The 16,891-nt window shown below is 45.5% G+C and overlaps 1 protein-coding gene across 8 annotated transcripts in view; it reads left to right on the top strand.

Moving 5' to 3' along the window:
- Positions 1–1,350: 1,350 nt before the first annotated feature.
- Positions 1,351–16,891, top strand: part of lrp4 (low density lipoprotein receptor-related protein 4) — a 195,944-nt gene continuing 180,403 nt past the window's right edge. For all 8 annotated transcript variants that reach the window (XM_060941861.1, XM_060941859.1, XM_060941857.1 and 5 more), the window contains exon 1: positions 1,351–1,806. In XM_060941861.1, coding sequence (XP_060797844.1) covers positions 1,755–1,806 — 52 coding nt within the window. In that variant the 5' untranslated portion in view covers positions 1,351–1,754. The remainder of the gene's footprint in view (positions 1,807–16,891) is intronic.

Raw genomic sequence — 16,891 nt, 5'->3', positions numbered from 1 at the left:
TTCTGAAGAATGCTGTCTATCCTTCCAGTCCAGTCCAGTCCCAGAGACGTGTAAAGTCTGTGCCAAAGCGCACTGAACCTGTTCTGGTGGCTCGTAGTGGCCTGACTAAGACACTGGGCTTTTGTAGTTGGTTTTTCTTTTCGCTTGTCTTTTGTCTAGTAGTATAGAGTGGAGTTGATTTGACCCCTGAATGTTATGTTTCGGCTCTCATTACATCGACTAGACTTCATAGCGCTGCTCAGGTGACTGATGAAACTCACGCCAAGTGTTGAAACGTGATGCCTGTGTGATGTTAGCGTTAGCTGCTGTGATGTCAGAATGTTGGTGTGTTCAACAGACTCACCCCCCCCCCCCCCCCCCCCCCCGCTCGCTGTCATTACAACCATCACAGTCACACTTATACCTTTCAAAATGTAGATCAGAGATGTCAAGGCTATAGTAGTTTTGCATCCTGAAGGTATTTTTTTTTTCCTTTTCTGTATCATCTTACATTTAAGCACTCAACTCTGCTTTCAGTGAAAGTATATAAGTGTGAGTCAAGACACGTGCACTTTGGGGAAAAAAGATAAATCGGACATAACGTTCCTATTATGAGTAGATATGAGGAGGGATTTCAACTGCGGAAAGTGCAAGCGACTTCACTTGAAAGAAGCACACGTTTCCTGATTGCTGCTGTTAAAGACAGTAACTCGGGGCTCCTGAGGGACGCAGCGGGAAAGTGTTCACCCTGGAGTCAGATCGCGAGATCAGATCCGGATGTTGCCACAGCCATCCACGGCCGGGAGAGCAAAATTGGCCGTACTCTCAGGGGGAGACGGGGGAGGGGTTTCTTCACCCTGCTCATGGTGGGTGGGGACTAGCCGTGAATAAGTTAGGGGAGAAACTTTAAGAACCAATTTGTGAAATAATAAACGCAAGAGGAAACATTCCAGCGGTTTAGCCCATGGGCTCAGGCTCAGGTTTGTAACTTGACAAACTTTTGGAACCTGAATCACTGACTGGACTACTCGGAGCCTGAGCTGTGACGTCACAGTGCCAGATGCAGTGCAGTGCAGTGAGAGTGCTGAGTGCTCGCGAGCCGCTTCCCGCGCCGCTGTCCCAGTGTAGTGACGCGGTGTCACTCTCCTCACGCGCACTTTATTTTCCTCCGCCATGGACGCGACCACAGTGAGCGGGGTGTGTGTGTGTGGGGGGGGGGGCTCGGTGTGTGTGTGTGTGTGTGTGGGGGGGGGGCTCGGTGTGTGTGTGTGGGGGGGGGGGGCTCGGTGTGTGTGTGTGTGTGTGTTGAATACAGTGAGTGAGCCGCTGGGTTTGCGGTGAGCGCGTGCAGTTTGCGGGCTGCGCGTGAGGAGCGGAGTGAGTGTGTGTGTGTGTGTGTGTGTAGTGAACCCCCCCGCCGCCTCGCAGGCAGTTGGTACGGTCGGGCGGGCGCTCGCGCTGGAGGCGGGCGGCAGTGTTCGGGGCGGGCGGTGCACTGACTGCCCCCGCCGGCGCTGAGAGAGAGAGAGAGAGAGAGAGGGAGCGGAGCTGCTGAGTGAGCGCAGCCGGGCTCAGCGCTGTTTCTCCCGGGAGCAGCTGGGGCTCACACCGCCGCCGCAGCAGCGCGCTCAGACATGACTCCTGCGCCCGCTGCGCGCCCTGCCTAGAGGATTACAGCTCCGTCAGCCGCCTGTGTGAGTGAGTGAGTGAGTGAGTGTGTGAGTGAGAGTAAGTTTATCAGGCGGTGAGAGCGGCAGTGTGAGCGGATCCGCACCATGAAGCGCCTCCAGCACCTCAGCCTGCTCGCGCTCTGCCTCTGCGCGACCTGTAAGTCTACACTTCACTCCACTCTCACTCTCCACTCTCACTCTTCACTCCACTCTCACTCTCCACTCACTCTTCACTCCACTCTCACTCTCCACTCTCACTCTTCACTCCACTCTCACTCTCCACTCACTCTTCACTCCACTCTCACTCTCCACTCTCACTCTTCACTCCACTCTCACTCTCCACTCACTCTTTTCTCCACTCTCACTCTCCACTCTCACTCTCACTCTTTACTCCACTCTCACTCCTCTAATCTTCTCTCTCACTCTTCACTCTCACTCTTTACTCTCACTCTTCTCTTCTCTTCTCTTCTCTTCTCTTCTCTTCTCTTCTCTTTTCTCTTCTCTCCTCTTCTCACTCTTCTCTCCTGCTTCTTCTTCTGCCGATACTTCTTCGTGATGTTTGTGTTTATTATTTATTTCAGCACTATTCTATACATAACTGTGAACGTATTCATGTTGCACAGGTAACAGAAACTCACTGTAATACTAACACACACACTGTAACACACACACACACACACACACTGTAACACACACACACACTGTAACACACACACAAAGTAACACACTGTAACACACTAACACGCACACAAAGTAACACACACACACTGTAACATACACACACACTGTAACACACAGTAACAGTAACACACACAGTAACAGTAACACACACAGTAACAGGAACACGCAGTAACATGCAGTGACAGTAACGCACAGTAAGAGTAACACACGCACTGACACACACAGTAAGAGTAACACACACATAGTAACACACACAGTAACAGGACCACACACAGTGACACACACACACACACACACAGTGACATTAACACACAGTAACGCACACAGTAACAGTAACACACACACAGTAACAGTAACACACACACACATTAACAGTAACGCACACAGTAACAGGAACACACAGTAACACACACAGTTACAGTAACACACACAGTGACAGGAACACACACAGTGACACACAGTAACAGTAATATACACAGTAACACACAGTAACAGTCACACACACAGTAACACACACAGTGACACGTGCACAGTAACAGTAACAGAAACACACAGTAACACACAGTGACATACACAGTAACAGTAACACACACAGTGACACACACAGTGACACATGCACAGTAACAGTAACAGAAACACACAGTAACACACAGTGACATACACAGTAACAGTAACACACACAGTAATAGTAGCACACACAGTAAGAATAACACACAGTAACACACAGGCAGTAACAGTAACACACATTATAACACACACAGTGACACACACACATACCGTGACACACACAGTAACACACACAGTAGCACACACAGTAATAGTAACACAGTAACACACAGTAACAGTAACACACATAGTAGCACACACAGTAACAGTAGCACACACAGTAATAGTAACACGCACAGTAGCACACACAGTAATAGTAACACACAGTAACACCACAGTAACACCACAGTAACGGTAACACACACAGTAACAGTAACACACAGTAACACACAGTAACAGTAACACACACAGTAACAGTAACACACAGTAACAGTAACACACACAGTAACGGTAACACACACAGTACTGGTAACACACACAGTAACAGTAACACACAGTAACGGTAACACACACAGTAACAGTAACACACACAGTAACAGTAACACACAGTAACACACACAGTAACAGTAACACTCAGTAACACACACAGTAACAGTAACGCACACAGTAATGGTAACACGCACAGTAACAGTAACACACAGTAACACCAAAGTAACAGTAACACACACAGTAACAGTAACACATAGTAACACACACAGTAACAGTAACACACACAGTAACAGTAACACACACAGTAACAGTAACACATAGTAACACACACAGTAACGGTAACACACACAGTAACAGTAACACATAGCAACACACACAGTAACAGTAACGCACAGTAACAGTAACAAACACAGTAACAGTAACACACACAGTAACAGTAACACACAGTAACACCAAAGTAACAGTAACACACACAGTAACAGTAACACATAGTAACACACACACAGTAACGGTAACACACACAGTAACAGTAACACACAGTAACACACACAGTAACAGTAGCAAACAGTAACACACAGTAACAGTAACACACAGTAACACACAGTAACAGTAGCACACAGTAACAGTAACACACACAATAACCCACATAGTAACAGTAACACACACAGTAGCACACACAGTAACACACACAGTAGCACACACAGTAACAGTAACACACAGTAACACACACATTAGCATACACAGTAACAGTAACACACATTAGCATACACAGTAACAGTAACACACACAGTAGCACACACAGTAACAGTAACACACAGTAACACACACAGTAACAGTAACACACAGTAACACACACATTAGCATACACAGTAACAGTAACACACATTAGCATACACAGTAACAGTAACACACAGTAGCACACACAGTAACAGTAACACACAGTAACACATACAGTAGCACACACGGTAACAGTAACACACATAGTAGCACACACAGTAATAGTAACATGCACAGTAGCACACACAGTAATAGTAACACGCACAGTAGCACACACAGTAATAGTAACACACAGTAACACACAGTAACAGTAGCACACATAGTAGCACACACAGTAACAGTAGCACACACAGTAATAGTAACACGCACAGTAGCACACACAGTAATAGTAACGCACAGTAACACACAGTAACACCACAGTAACGGTAACACACACAGTAACAGTAACACACAGTAACACACAGTAACGGTAACACACACAGTACCGGTAACACACACAGTAACAGTAACACACAGTAACAGTAACACACACAGTAACGGTAACACACACAGTAACAGTAACACACGATAACACACACAGTACCGGTAACACACACAGTAACAGTAACACACAGTAACAGTAACACACACAGTAACGGTAACACACACAGTAACAGTAACACACGATAACACACACAGTAACGGTAACACACACAGTAACAGTAACACACGGTAACACACACAGTAACGGTAACACACACAGTACCGGTAACACACACAGTAACAGTAACACACAGTACCAGTAACACACACAGTAACGGTAACACACACAGTAACAGTAACATGCAGTAACACACACAGTAACAGTAACACGCAGTAACACAAACAGTAACAGTAACACACACAGTAACGGTAACACACACAGTAACACCAACACACAGTAACACCAAAGTAACAGTAACACACACAGTAACAGTAACACATTGTAACACACACAGTAACGGTAACACACACAGTAACGGTAACACACACAGTAACGGTAACACACACAGTAACGGTAACACACAGTAACACACAGTACCGGTAACACACACAGTACCGGTAACACACACAGTAACAGTAACACACACAGTAACAGTAACACACAGTAACACACACAGTAACGGTAACACACAGTAACAGTAACACACACAGTAACGGTAACACACACAGTAACAGTAACACGCAGTAACACACACAGTAACAGTAACACACAGTAACACACACAGTAACAGTAACACACACAGTAACGGTAACACACACAGTAACAGTAACACACAGTAACACCAAAGTAACAGTAACACACACAGTAACAGTAACACATAGTAACACACAGTAACAGTAACACACACACAGTAACAGTAACACACACAGTAACGGTAACACACACAGCAACAGTAAAACGCAGTAACACACACAGTAACAGTAACACACAGTAACACACACAGTAACGGTAACACACACAGTAACGGTAACACACAATAACACACAGTAACAGTAGCACACAGTAACACACAGTAACAGTAACACACAGTAACAGTAACACACACAGTAACAGTAACACACACAGTAACAGTAACACACAGTAACAGTAACACACACAGTAACAGTAGCACACAGTAACACACAGTAACAGTAACACACAGTAACAGTAACACACACAGTAACAGTAGCACACAGTAACACACAGTAACAGTAACACACAGTAACGGTAACACACACAGTAACGGTAACACACAGTAACACACAGTAACAGTAGCACACAGTAACACACAGTAACAGTAGCACACAGTAACACACAGTAACAGTAACACGCAGTAACACACAGTAACAGTAACACACAGTAACACACAGTAACAGTAACACACAGTAAGAGTAACACACAGTAACACACAGTAACAGTAACACACAGTAAGAGTAACACACAGTAACACACAGTAACAGTAACACTCCCAGGTGTCTCGGGGGCTGCAGTCACTCAGCAGGTCATGTTCCTCTTATTAAATCGCATAAATCTCATCCACACCTGAGACTGACTCAGAGAGCGCGGCAGACTGGCCTTTACTCTTATTTTATTTGGAGGCTGTTTATTTTTTCTTCCAGAAATCTGAGTTAATGTGTCTGTCTGTCTGTCTGTCTGTCTGTCTGTCTGGGATGATGTGATGGTCTCTCCATATGCATCACTCCTTCCTTCCTGCCCACAAAAAAACACCCAAAACACAGATTTCTGGGGAATAAAGTCAGAGCTGCTCAGTAAACAAGCAGTGTATAAGTTTAAAACCCCAGAATGTGCACGCTGTGTTTACACCTGACCCGTTTCACACCATTTCATCCACAGACTGAACTGAACTCTGAGACTGAATTTAAAAAATGTTCAGTCTCTTATAATATATTATTTAGCCTCAAGATTCAAAATTCTGCACCATGTGCATGTAAATGTGTGTTAAGTGATTTGTAGAGAAGCTCAGATTTTCCTCGTGTCTGGTCTTGTGTGGAAGTGTGTGATCAGATGACATGCCGTTGGATTTGATCAGAAGGTTTTGCACAGACTTGTGGGGTTCATGCAGCTGAAAGAGAGTACACACTCTGGATTAAAGCAAATACGGAGAAACTCTAAGACCTGTGTAAATATTTCATTAAAGAAAAGATTAGAGTTTTCACTTGAGTTGTTGTCAGTAAAATGATTTGTGATGAAATGAGAAAAGGATGTAGAAATGTTCTCAGACTTCCATCCTGTAAGGATTATAATTCCACAAACACACACTGCTTTGTGTGATTAACATAAACTCACTTTAATTATGTTTCAAGTGAACAAACTGCTGCTTTATGAGTATGTGGGAATCGAACCCAGCATCTCATCCGTGCTTTCCAAGTGGAAGCTCTTCAGGTTGGTTCCTCTGCCGTGTTTCAGCCCTAAATCCCAAAATGGACCTGTCAGGATTAATTATATTGATGCACACATACATGCCGCTTTCTCTTGTCCTCCTATTCCCAAACAGAGCTCAGATTGGTTTATTGATGCATCGACTGAAGAGATTTATTCCATGAGAAAAGTGCAGTTGGTGTTTGGTGAAGACGTTCTGCCTCAGCCCCAGGCCATCAGGCCAAGCATTACATCTGCTTTATCAAGCTTTTTTTTTTTTTTTTGCACCTGATCAGCTTTATTTTCTGCAGAAGCTACTTTTACATTGAACTGAGAACTGAGTAGTTACCTTTTCGAGATGAATCCGTGCGGTTCATCAGTAATAGATTTGGTTTATTACCAAAGGCATCAGTGATGGTGTTGTATTTTTGCGCGATGGCTTTAATTCGAAGGATTAGCTGGAAATAGACTGAATTCTAGATTCGTTTTGCCACATGTTAATCTTTATCTTGGAAGATGTTTAAAGCGTTTGGCTTGTCGATGATGGCAGCGCTGTGGACTGGGACCAAAACGCAGCCTTAAAGAAGTGTGTTATTACGCTTGGCCTCGGAGTTTGTGGCGTACGTCTTCATCTTCTTCAGCACAAGATGGATAACTTTACGTTTTTGATCTTCACATGATGGCAAATTGATTCATGACACAATTGGTAGTTTTTTAAATATATTCTAGCAATGTGTGTGTGTGTGTGATTGTTTGTGGCAGCTGTTTTGAAGTGAACTTACCATGACAAACGCGACCTTGGCTCATCTCTCAGCGGTATGTTCCATTCACACAGGGTCCACAGTGAACCGTTTGGTTCCAGCCAGCGGCTGGAGACTGAAAAACTTCCCAGACACAAATGCTGCAGCTCATCGTATCGGTGTTTCTGTCATTATTAAACCAAACTCTCCTCGCCCTCCTGTCTTTCAGATGCCGCTCCTCGTTAAAGTTTCCTACAGCTTGGTTTAGTTTGAGTTTTAGCGACGGCGGACTGCAAAGTGAGCGTCACTCAACTTGTAGTGATGAACATTTGTTTCAGCGACCCACCAATGCCGACTGACCTCACTGATCTTATTCGCCGTTTAGATTTTTATTCCCATTTGGTGAGGAGCAGCTGCTAATTTTGGACAGAATGATGACCATAATAATCCCCAAAGCCCAGTCTCTCAGTGTGTGTGGAGACTGGGACCGAAGGGTACACTGTAGAGAGAGTCCTTCAGCACTTTAGCATTCTGCAGATCGTCTCAGTCATCATCACACCACACAGCATGGTGTAAACCTCAGCCTGGGCTCCAAGGACAAGCAGATACAGTCTCATCTCATCTCATTATCTCTAGCCGCTTTATCCTGTTCTACAGGGTCGCAGGCAAGCTGGAGCCTATCCCAGCTGACTACGGGCGAAAGGCGGGGTACACCCTGGACAAGTCGCTAGGTCATCACAGGGCTGACACATAGACACAGACAACCATTCACACTCACATTCACACCTACGCTCAATTTAGAGTCACCAGTTAACCTAACCTGCATGTCTTTGGACTGTGGGGGAAACCGGAGCACCCGGAGGAAACCCACGCGGACACGGGGAGAACATGCAAACTCCGCACAGAAAGGCCCTCGCCGGCCACAGGGCTCGAACCTGGACCTTCTTGCTGTGAGGCGACAGCGCTAACTACTACACCACCGTGCCGCCCACAGATACAGTCATGTGAAAAAATACCTACATCCCATGGAAACTATAGACTTTTCTCAACCAGAGCTCGACATTAACGGTAGTCCGACTGTCCAGGACAACCAAGTGTTTGGTCCAGACAAGTCAAATCCGCATCTGCTTGTCCAACGGGACGAGTTGAATATTTGTCGAAAACCACCATTTTCATAGTAATTATTCAAGAGTCACATCAATAAAGTTCCAACAAAACTAGTTCAATCCCCTCAGTGATCCGGCCGTGTTACTGTTTACGAAATTCCGGGGAAGCCGAGTACAGCAGGGGTGTGTGTAAAAATAGCCAAGCCATAAAATTTAATGATAGATCATTAGACTTTGAATTCATCAAAATGGGGATCAAATACATCAATAAAATAAATATCTGTGGTGAATCTTCATTTCATTCAGACATTCGTTGTGTTTTTCTTTTGTATGATCCACATTAACCATCACAAATATCATGGGAATTTTACGACAGTGCCAAACTCACTTCCGGTTTGTTTCTGTTCACCATGCGATTCTGTCCCCCTTTTCATGTCCAACTCGTTTTCTTTCAGTTTCGTTTCTTTAAATTAATTTATACGTCAAGTTTTACTGGATTAATCAAGATTTAACTTTATTTCCCCCAGAAGCTTTGAATTTGAGTGAGATAGATAGGAAATTAAGGGATCCAGTAGTTTATATGACACACATATACAAATGGAAAAGCAAAAAACATAACAAAAAAAACACTCACAGAAGACAGTTGTGGCATGATTACAGATTCTAAAGCAGTCTGCATAGTGGAAGTGGTGCAGTAGGATGCTGTGGTAGAATAGAATGTGTACCATGGCGGTAGTGCAAAAAGTGAACAGTGCAGGGATATACTTGTGCAATTACTCTATCTGATACAAAATACAAATACACAATATACCAATACAAGAATGTAAACAGCAATAGAAATTAACTATATAAATCCTTTAATACCCATAAGCAAATACTAGAATTAAAAGATAAAAACAACAGGTTAAAATTTAGGACAGTACAGACAGTCAAGATTTAAAAATAAGAAAAAAAAGTTTGTTCGTAGGGGCTAATATAGCCAGTAAAAGAAAAAAGACAGTCTGGGTGTGGGCTGGCATGGTGTGGTGGGGGCAGAGTGAGCCAGAGTCGTACCCAAAAGTCCATTTCAGAAGGGGTTCTGTACTGAGTTGAACAGCTGGATGGCCCTGGGGACAAAGGCCCTCCTCAACCTGTCTGTTGAGCATGACAGCGACAGAAGTCTGCCACTAAACATGCTCCTCTGTCTGGGGCGGTCATTGTCCATTATTGACAGCAGCTTGTTCAGGGTCCTCTTCTCTGCCACTGATGTCAGGGGCTCCAGCTCAATGCCAACAACAGAGCCAGCCTTCTTCACCAGCCTGTCCAGTCACCCAATGTCTCTATTCTTAATGCTGCCTCTTCAGCACACCACAGCATAGAAGAGGACACTGGCCATGACAGACTAGTAAAACATCAGGAGGAGTTTGCTGCAGATGTTGAAGGACCCCAACCTCCTCAGGAAAATAGACCCCCTCCCCTGCCAACTGCTGGTGATGGTAGTAGCTGCAGGTGGTTTGTTCTGCACCATTTCACAATGTCCTCCATCAGGCTCCTGTACTCACCCTCCTGTCCATCCCTAATACACCCTACTATTGCAGTATCCTCGGAAATCCTCTGCATGTAGCATGACTCAGAGTTGTACTTGAAGTCAGCAATGTACAGGGTGAACAAGACAGGGGAGAGCACAGTTCCCTGTGGCGCACCAGTGCTGCTAACCACAGTCTCAGATGTGCAGTCCCTCAGTCTGACAAACTGAGGTCTTCTTGTGAGGTAGTCCGTTATCCAGGATACCAGGCATGGATCCACTCTCATCTGCAACAGCTTGTATCTCAGTAGAAGGGGTTGTATGGTGTTGAAGGCTCTGGAGAAATCAAAGAACATGATCCTCACAGAACCGCTCCCTTTATCCAGGTGAGAGTATGCCCTGTTTAGCAGATAGAGAAGCCAAACCAAGAAGCTTTTATTTGTCACACGTATACTCAAGTACAGACTTAAGCGCATAGTGAAATTTAACCACTGGATTTAACCCATCTGAAGCAGTGAACACACACATGCACACACAAGTGCACACACATACATGCCCAAAATAGTGGGCAGCTATGCTACAGCACCCAGGGAGCATTTGTGTGTTAGGTGCCTTGCTCAAGGGCACTTCAGCCCAACCTCAGGCCATGGCTGCCCCATGTTAACCTACCTGCATGCCTTTGAACTCTGGGGGAAACCGGGGCACCCGGAGGAAACCCGCGCAGACACAGAGAGAACATACAAACTCCACACAGAAAGGCCCCTATCAGCTGCTGGGCTTGAACCCAGAACCTTCTTGCTGTGAGGTGACAGTGCTAACCACTACACCAGCGTGCATCCTCCACGCCCACATTCTCCTGGTAGGTGAACTGCAGTGGGTCAAGTGCCTGGCGAACCTGAGGTCTTAGGAGATGGAGCAGCAGCCGTTCCAGGGTCTTCATTATGTGTGATATAAGGGCAACAGGCCTGAAGTCGTTGAGTTCTTGCTGTGAGGCGACAGTGCTAACCATTACACCATCATGCCGCCCTAATCTGGAACACCCAAGTCCGCCTGGGGCGTAGTCTCCTCAAATCTCCTCTGACCTGGTCGGTGGTGATGGTGAGGGGTGCAGAGGCCCCAGGTGTGTCTGATGGCTGATGTGAGGAGGAGGGGTGAGTGTGAAGTGGACAGTCACCAGCAGTTGGCGGGGGAGGTGTGGGTGTATTAGCTATGCAGTCAAGCAGTGGCAGAAGCTGGTGGGGGAGGTATTGGGGTGGTTGCTGCGGCAGTGGCAGAGACAGCAGAATCTGCCACTGCCACTGAAGCAGAAGCAGGGCTATCAAACCTATTGTAAAAGGGGTTGAGCTGGGTTGTTGTCACCACATCACCATTTGCCGTGCCACTGCTCCTCCCACATCCTGTAAATGGTCTTCATGATATCCCTGACCTCCCTCAGGTTGTTCTCCTGCAGCTTCTTTTCCACCTTCCTTCTGTATGACTCTTTTGCTTCTTTCAGCCTTACTCTTTCACCCTGTACATGCTTCAGCTCCATCTGGTCTCCATCTTTGAACGCCCTCTTTTTCTTATTAAGGAGGTACTTGATGTCACTGGGAGTCCAAGGTTTATTATTTGGAAAGTGGTGTACAGTCCTTGTGGGAACCACAACGTCCATGCAGAAGTTGAGGTAGTCAGTTGTGCAGGGTCCTCCTCTATGTCCTCACCATGTGGTTCCTGTAGCACGCTTCAGTCCGCAGACTCAAAACTCCTCCTCTGTCTCAGTGCGTGTGGTTGTGGGTTGCCTTTGCACACGTGGCTCATACTTTGGCTGGAGAAAGATTAGGCTGTGGTCTGATTTTCCCAGCGGGGGCAAGGGGTGGTACTGTATGCATCTCTCACATTTGCATATGGTCTGTTGTCCTGTTTTTCATGGTGGGACAGTCCACAAATTGATGAAAGTCAGAGAAGGTGGAATCCAGTGTGACACGATTTGAAATTACCAAAGATCGTCATAAAAGCCTGTGTATGTAGAGTTTGAAACATAGTGAGTCTGACGCTAAAAACTGCAGATCAGGTCATGGGTTATAACAACACACGCGCCATAATGGGGCACTGGATAGTTTCTGTTTTGTTACAGTTAAAGTTTGAGTTTTATTGAAAAATTATAAATAATTAAAGCATAAGGATTATCATAACTATACCTACCTGCTTTTTGATTAACTTTGTTAATCACTTTCCTTTCATTGAATTCATAAATACACAGGAATAAAAAGGTTCTGGTCAAGAAAAGTGAAAAATCTTGGTGCTTGTCCGACTGGACCAGTGGATTAAAGAGTTCATGTCGAGCCCTGCATTGTAGACACGAGTCATTCAGCACTTTAGCGTTATCCAGATCATCTCAGTCATCATCGTCACACCACACAGCACGGTGTAAACCTTATGCCGCTTTTCCACTACCAACGCGGCCGAGTCGAGCTGAGTGGGGCTGTTGGAGTTGAATTTCGACTACAACCGCGCTGAACCGTGCTGGCTGGAAGTGGGTGGACACATTGGGTGGAGTTAGCGAAAGTGGGTGGACGTCACGTGATGTCGTTAGGCGGCGCAAACAGTGACATTAGTGACCTTTTAAGCGGTAGTCTCACGACCCGAATAGTAAACAATAAACATGGAGGACATGAAGTCGTTAGTGTTGCTGGTCTTGGTGCTGTGGCTTGTTGTCACCGACAACGCCAACAGATACTGGCAAGAGCATATAGATGAGGCGAGGCGCATAGGGCTTCATAATTCTCGGAATTCGTAATTATTCTTCTTCCGGGTTTACGGTGTTTACAGATCCCAGCGTGCTCGCGGGGCGTGTGTGGGCATGTGAGGACACTCCTCCTCACCAATCAGTGCACAGGGGAGTGTCTCCTCACGCCCCTAGCCCCACTCGGCTCGGTTTGGTTCGCTTCAGCCCCACTCCAAAACCGTGCGAGTTTTGGGTGCTGAGCAGGGCTGAAGCGAGCTGAGTCGTGCTGTTCTGAGGTAGTCGAAACGCGAGCCGTGTCGGGCTGAAGTGAGCTGAAAAAGGGTAGTGGAAAAGGGCCATTAGTCTTGGCTCCAAGGACAAGCAGATACAGTCATGTGAAAAAATAAGTACATCCCATTGAAATTGTAAAATTTCTCAACATATTTTAAAGTGCTAGTCTTACAAAAACGACATCATGGAATCCCGGGTTTTCCGTGTGTGATGTGCTCAAATAGGTTGTAAAGTTCACCAATCAATAAAAAATTGGTTTGATTCAATAATTTTTTTGCATCTGGATTCTGTTCCAAAAATCACTAAAAGCGTATCTGCCGTTATTCGATCGCAGCGATGTACAGGTCAGCGGCGCTGTATGTGTTTTGCGTCCACACTGACTCTATGATATTCTCTGCAATGGCGTGCGTTCTTGATACCGATTCTTTTGAAAAAGACAACGAAAGCTCTTCAGATTCGTCCTCAATCTTTGGTTGGCTGTCTGAGGATGATATAGAACCTATAGCCACGGAGAAAGAGGCGGACGAACACGAAAGCCAAGTCGCTCCTGAAGAAGAAGAGCAACAACTGCTTGATAAAGCAGTGTCTCTTTGTAACTGTCATCTTTGTAACCTCCCTCGGTAGGTACGAAGCGCAATAATGGCAGTAATTAGGCACTTTCAGTTCTGGAGCCGGCAGGAGCGGGTGGCGCGGTGTGCCATATGCATTGTGCGCAGCGAGCACGCAGCAGCCAGGAACTTGTTAGGATTCACCTCCAAAACTAAACCGCTCATAAAACTACAGCCTCTTCTGGTTCTAACAGGACCAGTTAGGACCATGTAGACCCTTTCTGCTTTGTGCAGCAACATTAAGTAGAGGTGTGTGTGTGCGGGGGGGCAGTGCGCAATTACCATTATTTATTCTGGGGGTATACTGTTTTTTATTTACCTCTGTCTGTCCGTCCGTATCTCCGTATTTCTGTCCGTCTGAAACACCTTTTTTCTCAGCAACTACAAATCATAGCCACTTGGTACCAAAGTTCAGCTTGGGGTTCAATACTGTGTATACCATTTTCAGGTCTGTCGCACATCAACTTCCTGTTTACCAACTGAACGTATTTACGAAACACACAGCGTGGATTTTGACGCGATTTCAAGAAGCAAAATGCGATTTCAAAATGACAGTTTCCCAGGATGCTGTCTGAAATCCCTCGGGAGAGACGCTGCTCTTTACTTACTTGTTTCAGGGTTCATTATTTGTTGAAGTCAACATCCATAATAAGTGTCCTATTCCTTCGATCGCTTGCATTCTGATATAAGCGAGAGCGGGGGGGGGGGGGGGATACGTAAGCGAGCAGTAGCTCACAGTTGATCTTGTTTTTTACTAAAATCATTGTATCTCTGCGATCATAAGAGATTTTTTTTTTTAAATTCCAAACCCTATGATCTTCTTACATTTCACTCATGTTGTGAGAGAATCTCTTTCCGAGCCGATAAATACAGAAAAACCCAGATGAGTTAGTTGAGAGAGATAACAGGACGGCGTGTCCATTCATTTGATATTGAAATCATATTTTTAGATGCAGTATAACGTCGCACGTGTTTCAGTGGACAAAAAGGCAACGACAAGATTCAGAAACACACAGGGGAGTTTATCACCGAGTTTTAGTTCGTTACAGCCAGGTTCTCGTCTGAACTGATCATCACATCATCAGTGTTTCTCTGCCTAACCAGACACAAGGTACGCCAGCACTCCTGCCAGAGCACTTGGGGGTTTGGCACCTTGCTCAAGGGCACTCGAGCCAGTCCCGCTGGTTCAAGGAATCGAACCAGCGACCTTTCGGTCCCAAAGCTGTTTCTCTAACTATTTGGCCGTGTCTTCCCCAACACAAAGGGATTATAAATTAATCCTGCAGTGGCCGTTTCCTTCACACAAACTCTGTGATAATTGTAGGGACTTTACCTTAACATTTCAGACAGGTTCAATTCACCTTAAAATCAGTTCTCTGGTGCCCCTTTTCCACCAAAGCAGTTCCAGGGCTGGTTCGGGGCCGGTGCTTAGTTTGGAACCGGGTTTTCTGTTTCCACTGACAAAGAACTGGCTCTGGGGCCAGAAAAACCGGTTCCAGGCTAGCACCAACTCTCTGCTGGGCCAGAGGAAAGAACCGCTTACGTCAGCAGGGGGGCGGAGTTGTTAAGACCAACAACAATAACAAGACCGCGAAAGATCGCCATTTTTAAGCGACGAGAAGCAGCAGCTGTACAAACGCGAAGTCAGCCATTATTATTATTGTTGTTGTTGCTGCTGCTTCTTCCGTGTTGTTTTTGCTTCGATATTCGCGCCAAGGTTTATGCAAACGTAGCGACGTAACTGACGTATACAGCGACATAATGACGTATACAGCGATGTAATGACGTGGCTTCCCTTAGCACCGCGAGCGATGGAAAAGCAAACTGGTTCTCAGCTGGCTCGCAAGTTGAACGAGTTGTGAACCGGCACCAGCACCGGCCCCGAACCAGCCCTGGAACTGATTTGGTGGAAAAGGGGTATATGAAGGGACACCGTAAGATCATAGGGTTTGGAATTTTGAAAAAAAAAATCTCTTATGATCGCAGAGATACAATGATTTTAGTAAAAAATAAATAATGGTAATTGCGCACTGCCCCCCCCGCACACACACACACCTCTACTTAATGTTGCTGCACAAAGCAGAAAGGGTCTACATGGTCCTAACTGGTCCTGTTAGAACCAGAAGAGGCTGTAGTTTTATGAGCGGTTTAGTTTTGGAGGTGAATCCTAACAAGTTCCTGGCTGCTGCGTGCTCGCTGCGCACAATGCATATGGCACACCGCGCCACCCGCTCCTGCCGGCTCCAGAACTGAAAGTGCCTAATTACTGCCATTATTGAGCCTCGTATAAAACTTCAGAAATGCTCTCAGTTAAAAGGATAAAAGACAAAGGACAACTCATAAATTCAAGCAACAGACTAAACACAAGCTCGACGCTTATCGTACGGTGAGCTGTTTGGGACGGAGCTTCTGACTTCTGTTTCCAGATGGTAGGAGCTGCTCCGCGTCCCAGACGTCACGCAAATCCTTCGATGTGAATCGACCTCACAAATTTATCTTTGTTTAAACGTATGGAGCAGACACCAAACCGTCCTCTCAGCCTGAAGTTCCGTCTCTCTGTCCGTACAAATCAAACCCGTTCGTTCCCTGAGTGTCCTGCCCACTTTGGGCTATACCCGATCGAAATTCTGCTTTTTTATCGCTTTCGTGTAATGGCGGACTCAAAGAGTCAAACGTTACCGGTTAAATAGGACATGTTCCCGGTCTCGTATTAAAATACAATTCAGACAGTAAACTATTGAACATGTCTAGTTTTATAAGGTATCATTTCCAGGAGTGATGTCATTTTCCTAAGACTAGCACTTTAAACAAGCAAACATTTCACTCTCTCTGATACAGTGCCTACAGATAAAGATACTCCAACAACCAACACATACAATTGACATTTTGTAGTAATTTTCATCATTTAAATAAAA

This window comes from Neoarius graeffei, chromosome 15 (genome assembly GCF_027579695.1).
Source record: "Neoarius graeffei isolate fNeoGra1 chromosome 15, fNeoGra1.pri, whole genome shotgun sequence".
Taxonomy (NCBI): domain Eukaryota; kingdom Metazoa; phylum Chordata; class Actinopteri; order Siluriformes; family Ariidae; genus Neoarius; species Neoarius graeffei.
This window is presented reverse-complemented; position numbering and strand designations above follow the sequence as displayed.